The sequence below is a fragment of the Phyllobates terribilis genome, unplaced genomic scaffold, assembly GCF_046119375.1.
Source record: "Phyllobates terribilis strain yellow unplaced genomic scaffold, ASM4611937v1 Scaffold_1__5_contigs__length_1240528914, whole genome shotgun sequence".
NCBI classification, from domain to species: domain Eukaryota; kingdom Metazoa; phylum Chordata; class Amphibia; order Anura; family Dendrobatidae; genus Phyllobates; species Phyllobates terribilis.
Genome location: NW_027362761.1, coordinates 1,083,711,560 through 1,083,738,448, shown reverse-complemented (window position 1 = coordinate 1,083,738,448; position 26,889 = coordinate 1,083,711,560). Strand labels below are relative to the sequence as shown.

General features: G+C 42.2%; 1 protein-coding gene across 3 annotated transcripts in view; it reads right to left on the bottom strand.

Annotated features, from left to right (window-relative positions):
• GABRA2 (gamma-aminobutyric acid type A receptor subunit alpha2) overlaps positions 1-26,889 on the bottom strand; it is a 298,395-nt gene that overhangs the window by 159,310 nt on the left and 112,196 nt on the right. For all 3 annotated transcript variants that reach the window (XM_073645542.1, XM_073645541.1, XM_073645543.1), the window contains exon 5: positions 15,128-15,348. In XM_073645542.1, coding sequence (XP_073501643.1) covers positions 15,128-15,348 — 221 coding nt within the window. The remainder of the gene's footprint in view (positions 1-15,127; positions 15,349-26,889) is intronic.

Genomic DNA, 26,889 nt, shown 5'->3' with positions numbered 1-26,889 from the left:
AGAGTTCCTGCAGAGTGAGACACAGAGAAAGAGGTCAGTCTGCAGTGCAGCACATTCTAGACTCAGTTGTAGCTCAGAGCAGTGAGCTTTCGGTGTGCCGGTGCCATAAGATCGGTGAAGCGCGGCAAGCTGCCATTAGTGTGAGTAGCCTAGTGAGGGCCTGAGTAGGCCGAAGGCGAGTGGAGAGTTAGTACATAGGGGGCAGAGGAGCTTAACTAGCTCACCCCGAAGAAGCATTTACCGGACACCGGGTCCAAAGTTTACCGGGATCTCTATGACCCAGTAAGATATAACCGGAATCCCTGGGGAACTACAAGTCCCAGGATCACTAAATTGCTGATACGTAACAGAGCCAGGAGACACATAGGTCCCGCAAGCTGTGGAGCGTGTACTGCAAGAGAAGGCCCTACCACAAGGTCAGCCAGCGCAGGACAGAGACAAAGTTAGGCCTAGCTCCAGGTAGGTCAGAAAATTACTGCGCAGAGGCAAGGAACAGGAGACCCGAAACCCGCTCATTGGGAAGGATCCTGACATGCACCCTTCACCTTACAGTGCTCCGGGACGTGCCTGAATTTCCATCAGTAAAAGGTACTGAAGTGACTATCGTGTCTGTCCCTGTTCTTGCTCTGACCCGGCTGGGTCGCGTCTGTCCTGCATTCCCCGTCATACACTGCCCTGAGGCCTAGCTCCACCTGTGGGGAGCTATACCACCCAGCTGTCTTATCACCGGCCTCAGTGGACTGCGCAGCGCTGGTGATTCTCACCAGAAGCCACAGGTGGCATCACGAACTTTAATAAAATTAATAAACATTAACGCTTTTAACGAGTGACCCCAGGGTACGGGCCCGGGAGCCGACCACCGCGACATCCCTAAAGGCCAGGCTAAAGGCCCGGGTACTGAGTCATCCCCATTCCCCTGGGCGAGTCACATGCATACTAGGATAAGGATGAGGGGGCCATACATAGAAGGATAAGGATGAGGGGTGCCATGCATACCAGGATAACGCTGAGGGGGGCATACATAACAGGATAAAGATGAGGGGGCCATGCATACCAGGATAAGGATGAGGGGCCATACATACCAGGATAAGGATGAGGGGTGCCATGCATACAAGGATAGGGATTAGGGGTGCCATGCATACCAGGATAGGGATTAGGGGTGCCATGCATACTAGGACAGGGATGAGGGGTGCCATGCATACCAGGACAGGGATGAGGGGTGCCATGCATACCAGGCTAGGGATGAGGGGTGCCATGCATACCAAGATGGGGATGCGGGGTGCCATGCATACCAGGATGGGGATGCGGGGTGCCATGCATACCAGGATGGGGATTGCTGTGCCATGCATACCAGGATGGGGATGAGGGGGTGCCATGCATACCAGGATAGGGATGAGGGATGCCATACATACCAGGATAGGGATGAGAGGTGCCATGCATACCAGGATAGGGATTAGGGGTGCCATGCATACCAGGATAGGGATTAGGGGTGCCATGCATACCAGGATAGGGATGAGGGGTGCCATGCATACCAGGACAGGGATGAGGGGTTCCATGCATACCAGGATAAGGATGAGGGGTGCCCTGCATACCAGGATGGAGGGATGCCAGGCATATCAAGCTGGGGATGGGGACCATGTATAAATGGAAGGGGGCGGCATATATACCAGAATAGGGGATATTGTCAGAATTGGGGGACATTACCCCTATACCAGTGTCAGCAGAAGACCCCCTCCCGTAAAAGTGCATCATGAACACATTTTTTGCTCAAATTTTTTTATTTTATTTTCCTCCTCTAAAACCTAGGTGCGTCTTATGGTCCGGTGCGTCTTATAGTCCAAAAAATACGGTAGCTTCAATATTCTGTAACGCAGTGTGCTGTTAAATATTTATTCTAGTCGCTACAGAGAGAGTGCAATTAATTTCCATAAAGTTTTACCGACATCATCACAATCTCCATTGGTCCTCGAAATCTAAATTCCATATTTCTAAATTCCATGTCTCTGAAGTGTGGGAGGAAACTGGAGCACTCAGAGGAAACCCACACAAAACAGTTAAAATATACAAATTATTTTGCAGATGTTGTCGGTGATATTTGAATCCATGACCCCAGCGCTGCAAAGCTAGAGGCACATCACTAGTTACCAACTGATTCCCTTAGATAGGTTAAGGTAACTGATATTTTTAAGGTTGTATTTGCCTTAAATAGCTAGAAAGTGGTTCATTTCAGTCCTAGGAGATCTCAGAATGTTCCACATGTTTTCTGGGCAATTACTTGCTTAGCAGTACTTAAAGGGAATCTGTCAGTGGGATCAACCCTACTAAGCCATCTATATGGGTATGTAGTCATAGGAAGCTGAATAAAATGATACCCTGATATCTGCCATCTGATGTCTTATTCCAGAGAAATCTATGGGACATTTCAGTGTTCCACCCATAGCCTGGAAAACTCATTTACATATAAGAAAAACATGGATTTGCCACAAAGTTTTTGGGAAAAATTTCTTGAATCTGGTCAAGTCAAATTTCAAAAGGTTCAATCATCTCTACCGCTAAGCAGCGCAACAAGCATCTAACTATAGAATTAAAAATATCTCCGTTTTTAAGAACAGAGAGGGGAGAGTTAAATTGTTTTTACAAGCACTTTGTAATTTGATCAATTTAAGAAGATGAGACAAGTCCTTTAAATCGTACACATAAACTGATACTGTATCAGCAATGATAAAAGTGTACATAAGTATATACCAGCATCCAGCAATGAATAAACTGTATAGACAAATTTATATCAGCAGTGAAGAAATTGTATACATAAGTATGTATTAGCATCTAGCAGTGAATAAATCACAAACATGAATATATTAGCATGCAGTAGTGAAGAAAACAGATATATGCTGTATTCACAGGAAACATTGCAGTAATCATGAATCATCTTGCCTCAGATTCTGATCAATGTATTTATTACAGTAATTTAAAGATGGCAACAATATTTGCAGTGATCATTCATCATATGTTATATGCCATTGCCACCATCACTGGCAGTTTATTGTCATGGCAGTAACTATGATGATGTGCAGAAGTCATCCATCACGTGCTCTTAGCCTAGCCGAGCTAATAGCCCATGATGTATGATTATTTACTGCACATCATGGTTACTGTCCGGGGGGGGGGGGCTAAGAGTAAGTGGAGTATCATTATTTATTACACATCATAGTCTGGGGTTGGAGGGTTAAATGTTAGTATAATTAATATAATAAGGCTCACACCCTTCAGATAGTAACCATGGCATACGGTGCAGTTACAATTTTTCCAATATGTTCAATCTCTCCCATTAGTTTAAGGGTGGAGGAGAAAGAGAAAGTAATTTAATCATCTCCTGCTTTGCAGGCGTCCGTGGTAATCGCATTGCACTCAGATGACATCCGAGTGCAGTCTGATATTTCACACACACCCATAGACTTCTATGGGAGCGTGTGAACCGAGTCTTGCAGCCACTCTCTGTATGCTGTGAATGTTTTATCATGCTGGATTGGCCTGAGAAAATAATCACAGATCTTCACTGCCCCATGGTATAACACTGGTCCAAGTGCTATCCGATAAAACATTGGATACCACTCAGCCGTGCTATACGCTTGTGTGCAGTGTCTACAGAAATCTGTCAATCCGTTGTGTATGGTGGGGTTATACAGGTCTCAGCATTCAGAGAACTGGTTGATCTCCAGCAGACAAAACAGGGATTTTATCAAAATGACAGCAAGTAGCCCAGTAAGTGATACATTGCTGGAATAATCCCTCTCTGTACATCATGAAGCTCTCAGATTACACATCAAAAACCTGCTGACAGATTCCCTTTAAGAAATTAAGAGACAATCGAATTTAATGGAACAAGTCACAGATCAAGGAGACGTGCTGTATTTTGGTGCTAAAAATTGCTGCAGAAACCATGACCTACTGTCGAATCAGTGTCCCTGATAGAAAATCAATAACACGCGCATGTAGATAAGAGGTGTGTGAACACATACGTACAACACATCACATGCTTCTCTATATTTATAACAAACGACACCTAGAATTTATCCCATATTGACGGAGCTTGGACTGTAAAATGCCAATTGAAAGATTTGCTAGTCTCTAAGGATTTGTCAAGTTTAATTAATCGTTCAAGTTGCATACCAACTAACCTCCGTATTATAAGGGTTTTTTTTTTAAGTGTTTGACCTAGTTTTCAAAGGTGGAAATCTAATCTCTCCTGTAACAAATTTAAATCACCTGCCAGTATAAGACTAGATACTGGAAAGCTGCCAGTACTCTGAGCCTATAATTTGAGAAGTGAAATTATGATAGAACATACAACATAATCAGCAGTGACAGCGTAAACAACACCTCCTCATGTAAAAAATATTTCATAAAGCATCGCTGTCGCTGTCGAGTGAGCAGAAGCGCGGGTTTTTTCTAAAGTCTGTTACATTAATATTGCATTATGCATGCAAAAATCTCAGCAAATCATTCAATCAGCACTGTGCAACGACAATGATAAAACTAGACAGGCAGAGTTAGTTCTCGATGGACTATGAGGAGAGATATTTGTGATAACAGGTGGCTGGGCTGATCAAAGGTGCCAACAAGTATTGATAATGATGATAGATTTAGACATTACAGATAATAGCATGAGCTATCACCATACATAGGGTCATACAGTTATTCTAAATATCAGCAGATATTTTCAGTAACACAATAAGGAGCAATTATGTTAAAAATGTACATTATGTTAAAAAATTTAATCATTTTGAAAGTCTCTGCCTGAGTGTAAAATTTCACGGTTTAAATAATAAGGATAAAAAACTCATACTTAAAGGATACCAATTTTTTTTTTTTTTGAATTATCGGTATTACGTAAAGGGAAGGTGCCATCTCTAAAAAAATTTTTTTCAACAATTGAAAAAATGTAAAGTATTAATGATTCAATCTGTTTAAAAAAGACTAGCATTTGTTTTTAATGGAGTAAAATGAGGAATATAATGTAAAAAGTTTTGATATTTTCCACTTTTAAACAATAGCAGCTGCTGAAATTTGCAGTGAAAACCTAATGTACAACTAGCTTGCATTACAACTGCAGTAAACGTGAGCGGGGTCTGCGCACATGTATGTGATGTCACTTCTCCCTTCCCCTTTTGGGAGTGTGCAAAAGGATAAGGAAGGCTGAAGTTTAGGATCACATAGCGGAACTATTTTGTTGGTGACTGCAAAGTGATACTGAGATGTGGAAAGTGTCAACAAGGAAGGCTAATTCTGATAATTGGTGCTGCTCGCTGTATCATGCCCTGGGATAAGATACCTGGATTGTATCCCATGATGCGATTCGATATACGGAGTATAACACAGACTGGAATTAGATACAGGGCTCAGTGTAGTGTGTATAATATGATGGGATTAGATATAGGGCTCAGTGGAATGTATCATAGGATGGAATTATATACAAAGTACCTAATGTATGTAATGTGTCACTTCACTCTGTCTACTTCTAGGGGAGCAGTGGTGTATCGTGTGACACAGTTCCGTCCACTTTTATTGAAGCAGTGGTAATGTGTGACACCACTCCGTCCACTTCTGTGGGAGAAGCAGTGTAATGTGTGACATGTGCATGCAAGGTCATGGCACAAATCGTGATGTCATGACCTTATGCGTGAATGCATAGAACCAAGATTTTAGAGCTTGCGGTAACACTAAGAAGATGCAATAATGACTGGACAGGGGAAATGGACAGTGTAGGCGCTGAAGGGGTATGCGTTAAGTATAGGTATTTTTCAATTTTTAACCTTTTGATGGCTCTTTATGCTTTAGCAAAATTTTTTTATATATAAATTATATATATATAAACATAATTTTGCAAAGGGCAGTGCAATTCTGATGTTATGGGATCAATTGTAATGAATTTGCACATGTTGAAGTTCATTTTCCACACTCACACGACTGGGTGCACATTTCTTGTACACACATATGGAAAATGGATAACGCAACTGAGGGAAAGTAGCAAGAGTATAGAATGCAGTAGATGAGAATGATAATGGTTGCTTTTCCCACAAGAACAGATGATTCTTATGTTCTTCCAGCAGAGCCTGCACACGGCAATTGGTTGGTCCTTCAGTAATACGGAAAAGAATACCCACCCAGACGTGCTTGCATATAGGACTTGCCACCATCATGACTAGCAGCAGAACTTTCAGGCTCTTTTGAGCTTTTTCTATCATAAGCAGTTATGGCATCAACTACTCTTAAGATGACTGAAGAAAAAGCATATCAGCCCCTGGAAAAAATTTTGACTGGATATCGGCTTAGCTATTTATGGCTATTATCACCAGCCTCCTCCACTGATTACATCAACTTCTCTGCACTTTGACCTTTTTCTAGGTCTTGTCCACCACATAATCATCATCATCATGATCATCGTCATTATCACCTCTGATTTGGCTAACAGTTGCCTTAGTGTGGGAAATTGCTGAGGTCTTTCCCCAAATTTCCACTGCCTGATTCCCACATCTAGATCGGCTCTGGATCAGATGCCACTTCCACCAAGGCTGATAGAGAAAACATCACACAGTTAAGAGTTTGAATTGATTCCTCCGCTCTGGTCCTGTGTCATCCAAGTACAAAGACTGACTGTTTATCTCATCCAGTAAATTAACTGGAGGAAGTTATTGAGAAATATCTTCCTTAGCCCACAGAGTGCTGTGGCTTACAGGAATAAGTAGTAGAACAGATAGAGATTTCATTAATGGATTTGAAAATCTGCAGTCTAAAAGTTTAGTTGTTATAGTGGCGGAGGAACGTGACTATGAAGAATATTTACTGATGGTGTCGGTGTTGTGTCAAAGTTAACATAATCTGGCTGTGGCTGAGAAACGTGATATGACTTGTATTCCACAATGCCTTTCACTTCCTCCCAACTAATACACTTGCCAGAGGCAAAGGAAGCCAACTGTGACTTGCGATTGGTAGTACAACTACCAGGAGAGTTGGGTGGTGATGGTGTTGCAAGCTTCTCCCACATTCTTAGCCATGGTATGTTTATTTTGTTTTTTACACTTCTGCAACCATTATCATTGCCACTTGTTCTTTCTCCATACAATTTGCATAAAACTAAAACTAGCTTTTGACAATCTTTTCAACTCTATTTATTCAACTTTTCCCAAAAAAGACATAAGAAATAATAGGTATGTAGTATGTACACATCCAAAAAATTCTAATGACGCAACATCCCACAGTATTAACATGGGGTGTACAGATGTAAAATGTATCTAATTAAACAGGTGTGATGAAAAAAATCGTGGCACGCACACTTTTGTGAGGTAAACAATTGCAGATAAATGTCTGGATTTTGGGGAATTTTTTTTTCTCTTTTTAAAAAACACTAATTTCCTACTTGACAAGAAGATACAGTGGGGTAAATAAGTATTTGATCCCTTGCTGTTTTTGTAAGTTTGCCCACTGACAAAGACATGAACAGTATATAATTTTAAGGGTAGGTTAATTTTAACATTGAGAGATAGAATATCCAAAAAAAAAATCAAGAAAATCACATTGTATAAATTACATAATTTTTTTTGCATTTTGCAGTGAGAAATAAGTATTTAATCCCTCTGGCAAACAACACTTAATACTTGGTGGCAAAACCCTTGTTGGCAAGCACAGCAGTCAGACAGTTTTTGTAGTTCATGATGAGGTTTGCGCACATGTCAGGAGAAATTTTGTTCCACTTCTCTTTGCAAATCATCTCTAAATCATTAAGATTTTGAGCCTGTCGCTTGGCAACTCAGAGCTTCAACTCCCTCCATACCTTTTCTATGAGATTAAGGTTTGGAGACTGGCTTGGCCACTCCATGACCTTACTGTGCTTCTTTTTGAGCCATTCCTTTGCTGCCTTGTCTGTACATTTTGGGTCATTGTCTTGCTGGAAGACCCAGCCATGACCCATCTTCAATGCTCTTACTGAGGGAAGGAGGTTGTTGGACAAAATCTCACAATACATGACCCAATCCATCTTCCCTTCAGTCCCCTTTGCAGAAAAGCACCCCCAAAGTATAATATTTCCCCACCACCATGCTTCACGGTTGGGACGATGTTCTAAGGGTTGTACTCATCCTTCTTCTTCCTCGAATCACGGCGAGTTGAGTTAATGCCAAAGAGCTCAATTTCTGTCTTATCTGACCACAGCACCTTCTCCCAATAACTCACAGAATCATCCAGGTGTTAATTGGCAAACTTCTGACAGGCCTGCACATGTGCCTTCTTGGGCAGGAGGACCCTGCGGGCACTGCAGGATTTTAAACCTTTAAGGCGTAATGTGTTACCAATGGCTTTCTTGGCGACTGTGGTCCCAGCTGCCTGGAGATCATTAACAAGTTTCACCCGTGTAGTTTTAGGCTGATATCTCACCTTCCTCATGATCAAGGATACCCCACAAGGTGAGATTTTGCATGGTGCCCGAGATCGATGTCGATTGACAGTCATTTTGCATTTCTTCCATTTTCTTACTATTGCACCAACAGTTGTCTCCTTCTCACCCAGCGACTTACTTATGGTTTTGTAGCCCATTCCAGCTTTGTGCAGGTCTATGATCTTGTCCCTGACATACTTAGAAAGCTTTTTGGTCTTGCCCATGTTGTAGAGGTTAGAGTCTGACTGTTTAATTGAGTCTGTGGACAGGAGTCTTTTATACAAGTGACTATGTAAGACAGCTGTCTTTAATGCAGGTAACGAATTGATTAGGAGCATCTAACTGGTCTGTAGGAGCCAGAACTTATAATGGTTTGTAGGGGATCAAATACTTATTTCTCACTGCAAAATGCAAATAAATTTATGTAATTTATACAATGTGATTTTCTTGATTTTTTTTTTTGATATTCTATCTCTCAATGTTAAAATTAACCTACCCTTAAAATGATAGACTGTTCATGTCTTTGTCAGTGGGTAAACTTGCAAAAACAGCAAAAGATCAAATAATTGCCCCACTGCATGTAAAAACTCAGTACAGGCGATTATGACAAACAAACACACCAACAATGACAGACACTGATTTTACTTTTTTTAATTTTTTTTGCTGTTATCTAGTACCTTAAAGAGAACATTTCCCCACATTTTTCATGTTGAAATTTCATTTAGTCTTTCTGTTGTGGAGATATTAGTAAAGTATTTGGCACATAATGGTTTAATTTTTTTTAAGCCTATGTGGATATTATCAAATAATTTTCACTGGGGTGTGTGTATTTCTTCTCCCTGTATGATGCCGACCAATCATAAGCAAGAAACAACACACTAGAGAAAGAGCACATCCCCATAAACATTTTTTTCAGATGTGCAGCCACAATTACATCATATGTCCAGTTAAACATGAAAAATTTGGGGAAAGGTCCTCTTTAAGAATGAGAAAAATATGTGTAATTCAAATGTAGCAGGACAAATGCCAGCTATACTATATCACGGATCAATCACATAGAATCTGACATTGCTGCTAGAACCTCTCCTATTTCTCTCATTAAATATCAAATGAATCTCTGTATTAATCAAAGACTACTAAACTCATATTCTTAAGTGGTACAATTGTACAAGATATTAATGTCTAGAGTAATTTCCAGTGTTTTAGGGCTTTCTCTTTCTATCTCTATTGCTGGACTGTGAGCTCTGATGTCCTCTCACTATCCTAAATCACCCTAAAATGGCTGCTGCATTAAACTTTTTTACAAACTATGAAAGTCCATCCTGATTGCCTGGGCTCTGCCATGTGATGTAATAACTGAAAGACATTTTGTGAAAGTTCTTGTGACACCGCCTAAGATGATGTGAGCCGTCTGTAGCTGATGCAATCTTCCACATTGTGTACAATGGCCGCTGGCATTTTGTTGGACATTTGAAATGGAAATTGTTTGAATTCATTGTGACCATGCAGTACTGTCAGGGAGGCATATGACTGCCTCAAAATTAATTCTGCAGCAGGACAACCACCCCGAACATACAACCAATGTCATTAAGAGCTATCTTCAGCATATAGAAGAACAAGGAGTACTGGAAGTTATGATATGGCCCCCCAACATCATTGAGTCAGTCTGGGATTACATGAAGAGTCAGAAGGATTTGTGCAAGGATCTGTAGTTAGTTATCCAACATGCTTGGAACAAACTCCCTTATGAGTTTCTTAAAAAAATTGCATGAAGTGTACATAGAAGAATTGCAGCTTTCATCCTGTTTTGAAGGCAAAGTGTGGTCACACCAAATACTGATTTGATTTAGGTTTCCTTATTGTTCATTTACTTAGCATTTTGTTAATTGATAAAAATAAACTATTAAAACCTTTATGTTTGAAAGCATTCTTACTTTGCTGGATTTTGTCCACACCTGCCTAGAACCACAGTACTGTATATATACTCTTTTATTTTCTTTTAGTTTATTGTTGGATATGTCCCTATACATAATTGAATATTAACTGAAGTCTCACACATTTCTACACTGCTTCTAGTTCACTACAAAGCAAGCTCATCAATACCTAGGTGTCCTGGTTTTGGTTTCATAGACTTATTAAAATATAGTGACTTTAATCCAGTCGTAGAGTACAAACTCCTCAATGGTAACATCTATAAACTGAATAAAATGCTATTAAACTACCTCAGTGCTTTTTATGGTCCCGTAAACTACTTCATCATTTCAAGGTTCATGATTCTACTTGTAATGTAACTGCTATACATATACTGCAAAGGAACAATAACACAATACGCTTAAATAAATGGGATAACACCACATCTTGAGATTTAATCCTTTAAGGACAAGGCCTACTGTAGTTTGGTACTTAATGGTGCAGCATTTTTTAATTTACCCATACATTAAAGATCCATTATTTTTGCTATTTTTCCATTGATATGAAGGCCTCATTTTTTTAGGAGCCTCCTCTGTCCTCAAATACTTTAGATGTTGTGATTCTATTGAAAGCAGCATTAAAGGGAGTCTCACAAATGATACATGCTGCCCAATCCATGGGTGGCATCTATCAGATATTGTCTGCCACCTTATTTTTTGCTGAACCGTAAAAAACCAGTCAAATGAATAAAAAAATATAAATCAAATCACCACTCACCTGTCCTCGCAGGACACCATCCTGTCCTCTGTGCCCCTTCTATTTCTCTTTCCTCATGGTGTACATCCTCTTTGGCCTCTTCACTCCAGGCCAGGGCTTCATGTCATGACGTCACAAGGTTACGACGCGCATCGCCCCAATGAAAGCATGGCGTGCAGGGACATCAGAGGCATAGTCATGCCAAAAGTTCTGGCCTGGAGTGAAGAGGCCAAAAAGGATGCACACAACGGGAAAGGGGAAAAGAAGAGACGTGGAGAACACAACAGTGTCCTGCGATGACAGGTGATAAGTGAAGTATTATTTAATTACTTTATTTACTTATTTTTATATATCCTACATTTATTAAGCTCTGCGGAGCATATAGAACCCAGAGCAAGTTAATAAACATTCAATTCAAATTGAATAAACTTGCTAGAAATCATATTTCCCTTTAAAATCCTCTTGATTTGCCAATTTTAATGTCAACAGATCTGCTCTCATTCCTAGTGATTATCAAGAAAGCTATAAAGTGTTAGAGCTAGTGATACATCGTTCACGACTGATTGGGCACAAAGAGTGGGCTCCCTTCTGTGAACGATGGGAGCCGGGAACCCCAGTGAGAGACACTTCCGGTTTCATGATGGCGCTTACGAAAATAACAGTACTCAGCCCTGCCCACCCAGCCAAAAAGATGCTTTGGCCTTGGCTGGCTGCAGGTGAGAGGGGTTTTGATCGAATTGGACTGTGGTGTTTTTGCCCTAAATATGTGTTCATCTGAGGGTGAACAAATATTTGATAGAGATTCGTTTAGCATCTAAAAGAACCGACTCTTTTTTGTCTATGGAGCCAAACAATCCAGATTGCCCATCATCAGTGAGACCTTCATGGTTTATCTAGGCCTAGCACAGTCCTCTCCTTGACAACGATAACACTATTTAGGGTTGTCTTTTCTTGTAGCTGGAGCTAATTATTTTCTTTTATACTTATCTTTGTTATGTCTGTCAGAGGTAACAGGCTCAAAAAGGTTACCTCAGACAAGCTTGGTACAACATCTGGCAGATTCCAGAGGAACCCTGACACTCACCCTTTAAGCCCTGTACAGGATTCTTGTCTTACAACAGGGTCTACTGAATTGCTTCTATCAAAGAACTGCTGGCCCAGAGAGCAAACCAGAGGCAAGTAGAGTGATCCCGCAGGGTCAAAACCAAGAGGTCACGTCAGGGACATAATCAGATGTCAAGTGGGTGGTCAAAATGCTATTTCAGACAACAGGATATAGAAAATAGAGAATAAAAGAACACACTGGTGCTTCACACAAAATAGTGGGAGAGCTGCTGGTAGTGAGCAGGCCTTGTATGTATATCTGCCTGCAAAGAGTACCATATTTTCCGGTGTATAAGACAACTTTTTAACTCCTGAAAATCTTCTCAAAAGTCGGGAGTCGTCTCATACGCCGGGTGTCATCTTATAGGGCGTATACTCTTATTGTCCGAATGTAGGGGGAGGAGGGGGTATATTTATATGAAGTGTGGGGTGTGAGGGGAGTGGTAGCCACGGAGGAGCGGGGCACAGGAGGCAGCAGCCACCTGCTGCAGCTTACACTGTCCCAGCTGCTAAAGAAAATGAATTCATACATGAAGAAAGCGAGGTGGCACACTGATGTAATAAAATCTTCTTTTATTCCATTTACATTAAAAATGCAGGGAAGCAGCGCCTTTTGCGGACGACGGCCGTTTCGCGTGTCCATCACGCTTCTACGGGTCCAGGCATGGACCCGTCAAGAAAATAAATATTCACTGCTCCCCACGCCCATGGGTTTAGATGGGTTTAAATGGGTTTAAATGGGTACAGAAAGAAGCAGGGCTGTATGGATAGGTTCTGAACCTCCTACCTGCTTTTAGTGTAATGACACACTAATAATCCGCAAAAGGTGACACTAAGTCTAAGACAACTGGCAAAAAGTGAACCCCCTTAGGGCGTCCACAGCTCGATATTATGAGTTAGTGCTATTTATACCCGGCTGGTGATGTTCAACAGGGGCCACATAAACTATGTGGCTAGTACAAAAGAGCAGAAAGGAAAATGAAGCACTTACCCTGAGAGGGCTGGCCTGCTCTGGTAGAATAACGGGTCAGATCAGCAGGCTTTTCGTTGTAGCAGCGAGTGGCTGTTAAATGCGACGTTAAAGTCCTGGGCCAGCAAGATAGTGCGCAATAATCCAGCAAATGGTGCGTGCTGTCCAAGTACGTCCGTGCTTGGCCTGTGCTAAGCTCCCGTGAGCCACCTCTCACTCTATCCCATCGGCTAACGGGAGCTTAGCACAGGCCAAGCACGGAGGTACTTGGACAGTGCGTACCCTTTGCTGAATTATTGCGCACTATCTTGCTGGCCCAAGACTTTAACATTGATTTCAACAGCCACTCGCTGCTACAACGAAAAGCCTGATGATCCATTATTCTACCAGAGCAGGCAAGCTCTCTCAGGGTAAGTGCTTCATTTTCCTTTCTGCTCTTTTGTACTAGCCGCATGGTTCACTTTTTGCCACTTGTCTTAGACTTAGTGCCACCTCTTGCGGATTATTAGTGTGTAATTACACTAAATGTGCAGGTACGAGGTTCAGCACCTATCCATACAGCCCTGCTTCTTTCTGTACCCATTTAAACCCATTTAAACCCATCTAGTTTGAGCTGAGAGGATATAGAAAATAGCACACAGGATCAGTGAGACCATGTCTAGCTGAATAACTGGCAGTCTGTCTGCAGGGGTTAAGAGAAGGGAGCCCCATCCATTACTCCCAGCAGAGAGCTAATTAAAGTTAAAATGCCACTTGCTGCTGATGTCCAATAATAACTATGGTATTATTGCGGCGTCGCCTAGTGATCAGGGCAGGGGTTGTAGTAGTATGTTTAGACACAGATATTACAGCCTCTTAGCTTGACATTGACATATCTCAAGATGAATTGCGCAAAATGACCTGCTTAGAAAAATGCATAATTTTGCTATACTCTATCAGGAGATGTATATTCTCTATGTGTCTACATGTGCTCCCTCCCAGTGGTTGTGATATGAATTGCAGCCTGTTGAGGATTATTGTCTATAAATAATATAGGTGTGCTACACTATTTCCATAGATCAACACAGCAGTCAAGGTGGTGTCGTATACATCTTGGTATATGATTTTTCACTAATATTACCAAACTACAAGTCTACAGTATAATGTCTTCTAGTATTACTGTGATTTTTAACAGAAATGCCACACAATAGTTATCTTCAACTTATTAAAGTCACAAAAATTGCTACAGGAAAAAACAAATACTTACAATATTGGCATATAAACTTACTGTAATACCATACATATCTAATGATTCTATAGTTTAGGTTTTATTTCTAGGTAGCAATGTCCAATATATCCCTCAATGCTAAGCAGATGCAACTTTATATTAAATTAGAATATTATCTTGGAAAACTTGATAACCTAGAATCGCTCTGTATTTATGATGTGAGTCTTAGGCTAAGGTTACACAGCGATGTGTTATGCTTCTACATTTCTCTGCTTAGTCATGCAACAAAAAACATCTGTGCAACATGCCTGAGACATACAAGTCTATGGCAAGTGAGTTGCGTGCAACTTGTGACCAGTGACAGAGAATCCAACACATTTAGAGACATTTGCAACTTTTTGTTGCAAGACGTTGTATGTTGCAATGCAACACCATAGGATGTTAATGGATGCTCTGTTGCAATGAAACACTGCGATTTCAGCCTAACAGCACATTTCAGAATCAGAAAATTGATTTCCTATAAAAACGGAACATCATATACTAGTAGAATAGTTACAGTGTCCCACTTGTCCAGGTAGGATTAACCCCTTAAATATTTCAAATTGCAGATAATATCTGTGAGCAGAATTTTCAGCATTCAATTTACAGTACATGTTTGTTTTATTTTGTTTTTGGGAATTTTCTTATGTAATAATATAATATAAAATGTAAAGCATGGGTACAAAATAAAAATAGAGGAGGTAAATACCTCATAGTATATAGCAGGGTTCCATCATCCTGAATTCTCAGCAGCTTGTTAGGCATTGTCATATTATGGGCTATAGACTTTTTTCCATTATGAAAGAAAGTGTCTGGAGTCCAAATTTTATTTGCCATCAGATTGTTCAATCGAAGAATGGTCATCGGTCCAGTGAACCTCAATCTTTCATCTTCCCACTTTTGCCGAAAAAATACATCTATAGTATACTCCTATGGTAAAAGAAAATATTATTATTAAAATTATTGCTTGACAGTGTTACTATACCTGTGACTTTAATTAAAACCCAAGTTCTGATATGCTGATATGTTGTGTTTGGTTTTGTCCAAATGTAGCGCAAGGCATTATGGCTAAAAATCTCCACTTTATTCTCCTTTCTGCAAAGGTCATTGTTCCAGAAGTCCTGTGATGTGTCCAGATGCAACTTTACAAACGTTTGCCATGCTATCATGTTCTTTTTGGTAAAATTAAAAGTAATTCGCTAAAAAAACAGGTAAAATCTAAACAAACATTACAGAAAAAAGGCCACACGAATACCTCGTCAAAATACTAATATACTGTAATATATTCTTCCAAACAAGCCATACTTATTCAGTCATTTTCTTATTGTAAGTCAACATTGTACATGTTAGTTAACCCCTTCGCAACCTTGGGTTTTGTTGTTTTTGCTTTTTCGTTTTTTGCTCCCCTTGTTCCCAGAGCCATAGCGTCTTTATTTTTTGGACAATATGGCCGTGTGAGGGCTTATTTTTTGCGGGACAAGTTGTACTTTTCAACACCATTACTATGGTTTTACCATATCGTGTACGGGAAAACGGGAAAAAAATTCCAAGTGCGGTAAAATTGCAAAAAAAGTGCAATACCACAGTTGTTATTTATTTTTTTTTTTTACCACGTTCACTGAATGCTAAAACTGACCTGCCATTCTTATTCTCCAGGTCATTACGAGTTCGTAGACACCAAACATGTATAGGTTATTTTATATTTAAGTGGTGAAAAAAAATTCCAAAATTTGGTAAAAAAAACTGAAAAAAAATAGCGCCATTTTCCGAGACCTGTAGCATCTCCATTTTTTGTGATCTGTGGCTGGGTGAGGGCTTATTTTTTGCGCGCCGGGCTGACGTTTTTATTTATAACATTTTGGGGTAGATCCGATGTTTTGATCGACCGTTATTGCATTTTATTGCAATTTTGCGGCGACCAAAAAACGTAATTCTGGCGTTTAGAATTTTTTTCTAGTTACACCGTTTACTGTTCGGATTAATTCTTTTTTTATATTGATAGATCGGGCGATTCTGAACGCGGCGATACCAAATATGTGTATGTGGGTTTTTTTTTTTATATTTTATTTTGAATGGGGCGAAAGGTGGGTGATTTAAACTTTTATATTTTTTTTATTTTTTTTATATTTTTAAAAACATTTTTTTTTCACTTACTGCATGCTTCAATAGTCTCCATAGGAGACTAGAAGAAGCAGTTGTCTGATCGTCTCTGCTACATACAGGGGATCAGCAGATCCCCTGCATATAGGTGAAATGGTCCTGTGCTATGAGCGCCGACCACTAGGTGGCGCTCATAGCGACGAGATCATGACAACCACAGGCGTCTGCTGCAGACCCTGGGTTGTCATGCACGCCCATCGGTGACCCGCGATCACGTGACGGGGTCGCCGGTGGGCGGGGCTTATGACGCGCAACCCGGAAGCGCGCGATAAATGCCGCTGTCGGAGATTGACAGCGGCATTTAACATGTTAACAGCCACGGGTGGATCGCGATTCCACCCGCGGCTGTTGCGGGCACATGTCAGCTGTAAGAATCAGCTGACATGTGCTCGGTTCAGTGAGGGCTCAGCGCAGCAGCCCTCACTGAACCGGGGTTACGCAAATGTGCGTACTAATACGGCAAGGGTTGGAAAGGGGTTAAACTAGTGATGCTGTATTGATCCATCTAAGAAAACTAAACTGCACATTTAAAACAGGACAATCAGGAAAAATAGCAATTACCTACCCATTTCAAACCGGCACATGTGAACAGTTACTATTAGTGGTATACAAAGTAAGTCAGGAACTTGTCTTTTATGTTGCTATTTTCTAGCTAATCAGCAGATGTATTTCTAATTAATCATGGTCAGCTGACTAGAACATAGGTGTATGAAGGACAGGTTAACAACCTTCTTTCAGAATGTTTTTTAATTGCACTGTCATGAAATTGCAAATTCTTTTTGCAATTTATGTGGGCATTGCATGGTCTGACCTTGAGGTCAATTTGCTGGGACATCCTTTCCTGGGAAGCATGTCAACTGTCATTCCTTGATTGTTTTTACTTATGAATAGTGTTGAGCGATACCTTCCGATATCAGGAAATATCGTATCGGATTGGATCGGGCCGATACCCAAAAAGTATCGGATATCGCCGATTCCGATACCGGAAACCAATGCAAGTCAATGGGACACAAATATCGGAATGAAAATAAACCCTTTCTTTCCTTGTAGGTTAATTCTACATGAAGTAAAACAACTAAGAATAATGTAGAATGACATGAAAAGCCGGCAATTCATCAGCGGCATACACCGGTACCCGACAATTTACAACAGAAAGAATAGAGCTTCACACATAGATTAGATAGATAGAAACATGTCAGTCACATATATATGAAGTACAGTGACAGTGTTGCTTACTGTACTTGTCATTTAGTGTAAAGGATTTATTAAAAAAAAATATTAGTGTTTTCGTGCACCGTCTCTTTAAAAAAGCCGGCCGGCAATTCAGCAGCGGTACCCGACAATTTATAACAGAAAGAATAGAGCTTCACACATAGATTAGATAGATAGAAACATGTCAGTCACATATATATGAAGTACAGTGACAGTGTTGCTTACTGTACTTGTCATTTAGTGTAAAGGATTTATTTAAAAAAATAATAGTGTTTTCATGCACCGTCTCTTTAAGAAAGCCGGCCGGCAATTCAGCATCTGTACCCGACAATTTAGAATAGAAGGAATAGAGAATCACACATAGATTAGATAGATCGAAACATGTCAGTAACATATATATGAAGTACAGTGACAGTGTTGATTACTGTACTTGTCATGTAGTGTTAAAATAAAGGATTTATTTAAAAAAAAATTGGCGTGGGGTTCCCCTTAATTTTAGGCTCTAGCGGAGGTTAAGCAGACAGCTGGGGCAAATGTTTGAAGCCTGGGAAGGGGGTAATACCCACGGAGCTTCCCAGGCTACTAATATCAGCCCCCAGCTGAATACCTAGCCTTTACTAGCTATTAAAATGGGGGAACCCCCCCAAAAAAATAACGTGGGGTCCCCCCTAATTTAATAGCTAGCACAGGCTAGGCAGACAGCTGGGGGCTGATATTAATAGCCCAGGAAGGGTGCCATGAATATTGGCCCCCTCCCAGGCTAGAAACACCAGCCGTCAGCCGCCCCAGAAATGGCGCATCCATAGGATGCGCCAATTCTGGCACTTAGCCTCGCTCTTCCACGCTGCCCTGGTGCGGTGGCAGGGGGTAATAGGGTTGGGGTTGATGTCAGCTTATAATGCCAGCTGACATCAAGCCCAGGTTAGTAATGGAGAGGCGTCTATAAGACACCCCCATTACTAACCCCATAGTCAAAGTTAAAAGAAAACACAAACACCCAGAGTAAAGTCCTTTAATTGAAATAAAGACACAATTCTTTATTGTTCTAAATTAAACCATACTTACCATCACGCCCATTCCAGCTGAAGCCAACGATCTCCTGCAATAAAAGAAAAATAATAAAGCAACCTTATCCTTACCTTTCGATGGTTCCCAGGACAGCTCCAGCTCTGCTACATCGAGATGACAGGCTGGACCGCAGCAGAAAGCTGCCATCCAGCCTGTCATCCCGCAGACACTGAGAAGCGCAGGCATGCTTGCGCTCCTCAGTGTCTCTCTGTGACGTCATCCAGATGAGCCGAGTTCATGTCCAATGAACTCAGCTCACCTCATGCACGTCACTGACAGCGTGGGAAAATTCTCCTGCACTCAGCGCTTCAGCGTGAGAATTCTCCCACGCTGTCAGTGACATACATGAGGTGAGGTCATGTCCAATGAACTCAGCTCACCTCATGCACGTCACTGACAGCGTGGGAAAATTCTCACGCTGAAGCGCTGAGTGCAGGAGAATTTTCCCACGCTGTCAGTGACGTACATGAGGTGAGCTGAGTTCATTGGACATGACCTCGGCTCATCTGGATGCCGTCACAGCCAGACACTGAGGAGTGGAAGTATGCCTGCGCTTCTCAGTGTCTGCGGGATGACAGGATGGATGGCAGCGTTCTGCTGCGGTCCAGCCTGTCATCTCGATGTAGCAGAGCTGAAGCTGTCGTGGGAGCCATGGAAAGGTAAGGATGATGTTGCTTTATTATTTTACTTTTATTGCAGGAGATCGTTGGCTTCAGCTGGAATGGGCGTGGTGGTAAGTATGGTTTAATTTAGAACAATAAAGAATTGTGTGTTTATTTCAATTAAAGGACTTTTTTCTGGGTGTTGTGTTTTTTTAAATACTTTACTAGAAATTCATGGTGGTCATGTCTAATATTGGCGTGACCCCATGAATTTTGGGCTTAGGGCCAGCTGATAATGCCAAGCTGGCCTTAACCCCTTTATTACCCAGTGAGCCACCGCACCAGGGCCCTGGATGAGTTGGGTACAGCGCCAGAAGATGGCGCTTCTATGAACGCGCCATTTTCTGGGGCGGCTGCGGACTGCAATTTGCAGCGGGGGTGGCCCAGAAAGCTTGGGTCTCCCTGCGCTGCGGATTCCAGCTCCCAGCTGCCTAGTTGTACCTGGCTGGGCACAAAAATAGGGCGAAGCCCCACGCATTTTTTTTTTTTAATTATTTCATGCAATTCATGGAATAATTAAGAAAAAAAGGGCTTCCCTATATTGTTGTGTCCAACCAGGTACAAATAGGCAGCTGGTGGTTGGGGGCAGCCCATTCCTGCCTGCTGTACCTGGCTGGACACAAATATAGTGCGAAGCCCCACGTCAATTTTTTTTAAATCATTTCAGGAAATTCATGAAATAATTTAAAAAAATTGATGTGGGGCTTCGCCCTATATTTGTGTCCAGTCAGGTACAGCAGGCAGGAACGGGCTGCCCCCAACCACCAGCTGCCTATTTGTACCTGGCCGGACACAACAATATAGGGAAGCCCTTTTTTTCTTAATTATTCCATGAATTTCATGAATTTAAAAAAAAAAAACGTGGAGCTTCGCCCTATTTTTGTGTCCAGCCAGGTACAACTAGGCAGCTGGGGGCTGGAATCTGCAGCGCAGGGAGGCCCAAGCTTTCTGGACCCCACCCGCTGCAAATTGCAGTCCGCAGCCGCCCCGGAAAATGGCGCATTCATAGAAGCGCCATCTTCTGGCGCTGTACCCAACTCATCCAGGGCCCTGGTGCGGTGGCTCACTGGGTAATAAAGGGGTTAAGGCCAGCTTGGCATTATCAGCTGGCCCTAAGCCCGAAATTCATGGGGTCACGCCAATATTAGACATGACCACCATGAATTTCTAGTAAAGTATTTAAAAAAAACACAAACACCCAGAAAAAAGTCCTTTAATTGAAATAAACACACAATTCTTTATTGTTCTAAATTAAACCATACTTACAGTCACGCCCATTCCAGCTGAAGCCAACGATCTCCTGCAATAAAAGAAAAATAATAAAGCAACCTCATCCTTACCTTTCCATGGCTCCCACGACGGCTCCAGCTCTGCTACATCGAGATGACAGGCTGGACCGCAGCAGAACGCTGCCATCCAGCCTGTCATCCCGCAGACACTGAGAAGCGCAGGCATACTTCCACTCCTCAGTGTCTGGCTGTGACGGCATCCAGATGAGCCGACAATGAACTCGGCTCACCTCATGTACGTCACTGACAGCGTGGGAGAATTCTCCTGCACTCAGCGCTTCAGCGTGAGAATTTTCCCACGCTGTCAGTGACGTGCATGAGGTGAGGTCATGTCCAATGAACTCGGCGCACCTCATGCACGTCACTGACAGCGTGGGAGAATTCTCACGCTGAAGCGCTGAGTGCAGGAGAATTTTCCCACGCTGTCAGTGACGTGCATGAGGTGAGCTGAGTTCATTGGACATGACCTCGGCTCATCTGGATGACGTCACAGAGAGACACTGAGGAGCGCAAGCATGCCTGCGCTTCTCAGTGTCCGCGGGATGACAGGCTGGATGGCAGCGTTCTGCTGCGGTCCAGCCTGTCATCTCGATGTAGCAGAGCTGAAGCTGTCCTGGGAACCATGGAAAGGTAAGGATGAGGTTGCTTTATTATTTTACTTTTATTGCAGGAGATCGTTTGCTTCAGCTGGAATGGGCGTGGCGGTAAGTATGGTTTAATTTAGAACAATAAAGAATTGTGTCTTTATTTCAATTAAAGGACTTTTTTCTGGGTGTTTGTGTTTTTTTTAAATACTTTACTAGAAATTCATGGCGGTCATGTCTAATATTGGCGTGACCCCATGAATTTCGGGCTTAGGGCCAGCTGATAATGCCAAGCTGGCCTTAACCCCTTTATTACCCAGTGAGCCACCGCACCAGGGCCCTGGATGAGTTGGGTACAGCGCCAGAAGATGGCGCTTCTATGAACGCGCCATTTTCCGGGGCGGCTGCGGACTGCAATTTGCAGCGGGTGGGGCCCAGAAAGCTTGGGTCTCCCTGCGCTGCAGATTCCAGCCCCCAGCTGCCTAGTTGTACCTGGCTGGACACAAAAATAGGGCGAAGCGCCACACATTTTTTTTTTTAATTATTTCATGAATTTCCTGAAATAATTAAAAAAAAATTGACGTGGGGCTTCACACTATATTTGTGTCCAGCCAGGTACAGCAGGCAGGAACGGGCTGCCCCCAACCACCAGCTGCCTATTTGTACCTAGCCGGACACAACAATATAGGGAAGCCCTTTTTTTCTTAATTATTCCATGAATTTCATGAAATAATTAAAAAAAAAAAAACGTGGAGCTTCTCCCTATTTTTGTGTCCAGCCAGGTATAACTAGGCAGCTGGGGGATGGAATCTGCAGCGCAGGGAGGCCCAAGCTTTCTGCCCCCCCCCCCCGCTGAAAATTGCAGTCCGCGGCCGCCCCGGAAAATGGCGTGTTCATAGAAGCTGGATGCTGTACCTGGCTGGCATACAAAAATATGGCGAAGCCCACGTCAAAAGTTTTGGGAAAAATTTATTAAAAAATAAATAATAATTTAGGGACTGCATCTTTATTAAGTCCTCAAATGTCATTTAGTGTTAAAATAAAGGATTTATTTTAAAAAAAAATGGCGTGGGATCCCCCATAATTTTAGTCTCTAGCGGAGGTTAAGCAGACAGCTGGGGCAGATGTTTGAAGCCTGGGAAGGGGGTAATACCCACGGAGCTTCCCAGGCTACTAATATCAGCCCCCAGCTGAATACCTAGCCTTTACTAGCTATTAAAATGGAGGACCCCCCCAAAAAAAATGACGTGGGGGCCCCCCTAATTTTAGTCTCTAGCGGAGGTTAAGCAGACGGCTGGGGCAGATGTTTGAAGCCTGGGAAGGGGGTAAAACCCACGGAGCTTCCCAGGCTACTAATATCAGCCCCCAGCTGAATACCTAGCCTTTACTAGCTATTAAAATGGGGGACCCCCCCAAAAAAAATGACATGGGGTCCCCCCTATTTTAATAGCTAGCAAAGGCTAGGCAGACAGCTGGGGGCTGATATTAATAGCTCAGGAAGGGTGCCATGAATATTGGCCCCCTCCCAGGCTAGAAACACCAGCCGTCAGCCGCCCCAGAAATGGCGCATCCATAGGATGCGCCAATTCTGGCACTTAGCCTCGCTCTTCCACGCTGCCCTGGTGCGGTGGCAGGGGGTAATAGTGGTGGGGTTCATGTCAGCGCCAGCTGCCATGAAGCCCAGGTTAGTAATGATGGCCGTCTATATGACACCCCCATTACTAACCTACAAAGTGTTAAAAAGAAAAAACACACTACACCCAGAAAAAAAAAATTTATTTGAAATAAAACACCATTTTATTTAATTCTTAGTTTACTAAAAAAAAAATAGTTACCTGTCCACGTTCCTGCGCTCATCTCCCATGCACAGCTGTCACATCTGGAGATGGTGACAGCTGTGCATGGCTGCTGTAAGCTCACACTTCCGGGAACACGTCCGCTCCCGGCAGCGGGAGCCACTGACTGAGGTCACCGGAGTGCATTCAGGCAGCGCAGCTCCGGAGACCTCCTTTACGGCAGTGCTGTACCGTGGGAATTTCTCACGATACAGCAGTGCCGTAAAGGAGCTAACCGGAGCAGCGCTGCCTGAACTCCGGTGAACCCTTACGGCCCCGTCATTCTAGCGGCGGCAGCGGTTCAGAGCGGTCACATTCTATGTGGCTGCTCTGAACTGGAGATCTTCGTGGGACACTCGTGGACTGCTACGGAGGGGTAAGGATAAGGTTGTGGTTTATTATTTTATATTTTATTACAGGAGATCGATGGCTTCGGGGAATTAGGTGTCTAGGTGAGTATAGGTGTAGTTTTTTATTTTTTACTTTATTTTAGGTGGCGATCGGCGGGGACAGGTAATGTATGAACTAATTTCTTTTAGGTAACCACTGGCCACCAATGACATGTATTTAACATTTATTGGGGACACAGTAGGGCAATTTAAATAGCAGGATCAGGCTGATGGGAACTACTGCTCCCATCGAGCTGATCCTGCTGGCAGGAGTGGACGGGGGACAGACATAGGCCGATGGGAGTAGTAGTGTCACATCGGCCTATGTCTGCCTGCACGCACAGACACCCCGCACACACACCCGCACACACACACCCCGCACACACACACACCCCGCACACACACACACACCCCGCACACACACCCCGCACACACTAATCATGACGGGTTTGGGAGGAGTGGCTGACCTGTGCGGCCGTGGGAAAGTTGATGTGAGTTCATGCAGTCAAGCATGAACTCACATGAACCCTCTGAGGGCACCGCGGCTACTTCAAATTAACAGCTGATCGGCATCACCTGATACCTCAGCTGTTCATTTGAAATAACCGGCGGGAAAGCGCAGCACAGAACGGGAAAGCCGGCGGTGAAGTCTTTTCACTGCCGGCTTCCCCGCCCGGGTCCTTCGCTCCTTGGTGCTGCACTCCCCGCCCGGTCCTAATTTACGATTGAGATTGGAGGTGGCGAGGGGAGCGGAGGATCGGGGTGGGAGGCTGCGGGGAAGCAGTATGGGGCTGCGTGATTGTTTAAAAGCCGGCGGCTTTTTACCGCGCGCCGGCTTTTAAACAGTCAGGAGAATTCTCCCACGCTGGGATGGCATTCTGATGACAAGCTGGATCGCAGCTGAGCGCTGCCATCCAGCTTGTCATCCTTCACAGACACTGCAGAGCGCAGGCATTATGGGAACTTCCGATTCCGGTATTCGATATTATAAAAGTATCGGAATTAAGTATCGGAATTCCGATACAGTGAATATCGGCCGATACCCGATATTTCAGTATCGGAATGCTCAACACTACTTATGAATAATTACTGGGACATCCTTTCCTGGGAAGCATGTCAACTGTCTTTCCTTGATTGTTTTTACTTATGAATAATTATTCTAACTGTATAATGATGGACTCCAAATTGTTTGGAAATGGCATTATTAAGAATCGAAAATTCATTGGCAGCATCAATTGCTTCCAATGTAGACACAGACACTAGAGGCCCCTTGTGGAAAAACTGTATATAGGACCCTTCTTATCCTGTAGCTCATTATAAAGCACACAGTTATGTTTCTTTAACATTCCACCAGTAGTTGCGAACTCTAAAATGTACTAGCTTATGCTCTTATGTGCACTTTAATAGTAAGAAACTGAAAGAATTACAGTGGGCCCCGTGACATACTAAGCTCCTGTGCAGCTACACAAGTTGCATGTGATCAATGGTATGTCTGCATCTGAAGTTCTTCTCTAAGATCATTGGTAATGTTTTTCCTCCTTGGCGTTGTGTTAACACATACCAAAATGACCAGCAGACTGCCATTTTTTTTTATTTTAAAGAAGTGGTCACACTTGCTAATGAACAATTATTCAAGATCATTTGATTAGCTACACCTAGCTGCTACTTACTCTTTTAATTCCTATGTAAGCAGAATAAAATAAAGGAAAAGCTGATGAAACTTTCCAAGACTTGCTTTATTTGGACATGGTTTTCTCTTCTATGGGAGAGCGTGAAAATTTAATACTCTGTTTATAAATAGTGGCCATTCTTTGTCTTTTAACCCCTTAAGATCGAGCCACTTTGTACGTTAATGACTGAGCCAAATTTTCCAAACCTGACCAGTGTCACTTTATGAGGTTATAACTGGTGATTCTGAGTTTGTTTTTTTCGTGACATGTTGTACTTCATGACAGTGGTAAAGTTTAGTCAGTATGATTTGCGTTTATTTATGAAAATATCCCAAATTTTACAAAAAATTAGAAAAATGTGCAAGTTTCAAACTTTCAATTTTTATGCCCTTAAATTGGAGAGTTATGTCACACAAAATAGTTAAGAAATAACATTTCCCATATGTCTACTTTACATCTGCATCATTTTTGAAACTTTTTTTGTTAGGAAGTTGGAAGAGTTAAAAGTTTATCAGCAAATTCTCATTTTTCCAACAAAATTGACAAAATCATATTTTAGGGACCATATCACATTTGAAGTGCCTATTTGACATAAAAAAACAAAAGTTACACCATTCTAAAAATTGCACCCCTCAAAGTGCTCAATAACACATTCAAGAAGTCTACTAACTCTTCAGGTTCTTCACAGGAATTAAATGAGTGTGGAAAAAAAAATTAAACTTTTTACAAAAATTTTGCCTTAGCCCCAAATTTTTTATTTTCACAAAGGTAACAGGAGAAAATGGACCTCAAAATGTGTTGTGCAATTTTTCCTGAGTACGTCATTACCACATATGTGGGGAAAACTACTGTTTGCATGCTTGGCAGGGCTCGGAAGGGAAGGAGCACAGTTTGGCTTTTTGAATGCAAAATTGTCTGGAATCGAGAACGGGCGCTATGTAACGTTTAGACAGCTCCTTATATGCCTGAATAGTAGTAACCCCTCAGAAGTGACCACATTTTAGAAACTATACCCCTCAAGGAATTTATGTAGATGTGTGGTGAGCACCTTGAACCCCCAAGTGCTTTACAGAATTTTATAACATTGAGCCATCAAAATAAAAAAATAAATTTTTTCCACAAAACTGTTGCTTCAGCCCTAAACTTTTCATTTTCACAAGGGTAAAAGGAGAAAATGGACTATACAATTTGTTGTGCAATTTGTCTTGAGTATGGTGATGCCTAATATGTGGTGGAAAACAACTGGTTGGGCGCATGGCTGGGCTCAGAAGGGAAGGAGCACTGTTTAACGTTTTGAATGCAAAATTGACTGGAACCAAGAGCAGACACCATGTCACGTTTTGAGAGCCGCTGATGTGCCTAAACAGTGGAAACCCCCCACAAGTGACCATATTTTGGAAACTACACCCCTCAAGGAACTTATCCAGAGGTGTAATGAGTACCATGAACCCACAGGTGCTTCACATAATTTTATAAAATTGAACAGTGAAAATAAATACATTTTTCCCGCAAAAATGTTGCTTTTGCCCCAAATTTTTCCTCTTCACAAGAGTAACAGAAGAAAATGCACCATATAATTTGTTGTGCAATTTCTCCTGAGTA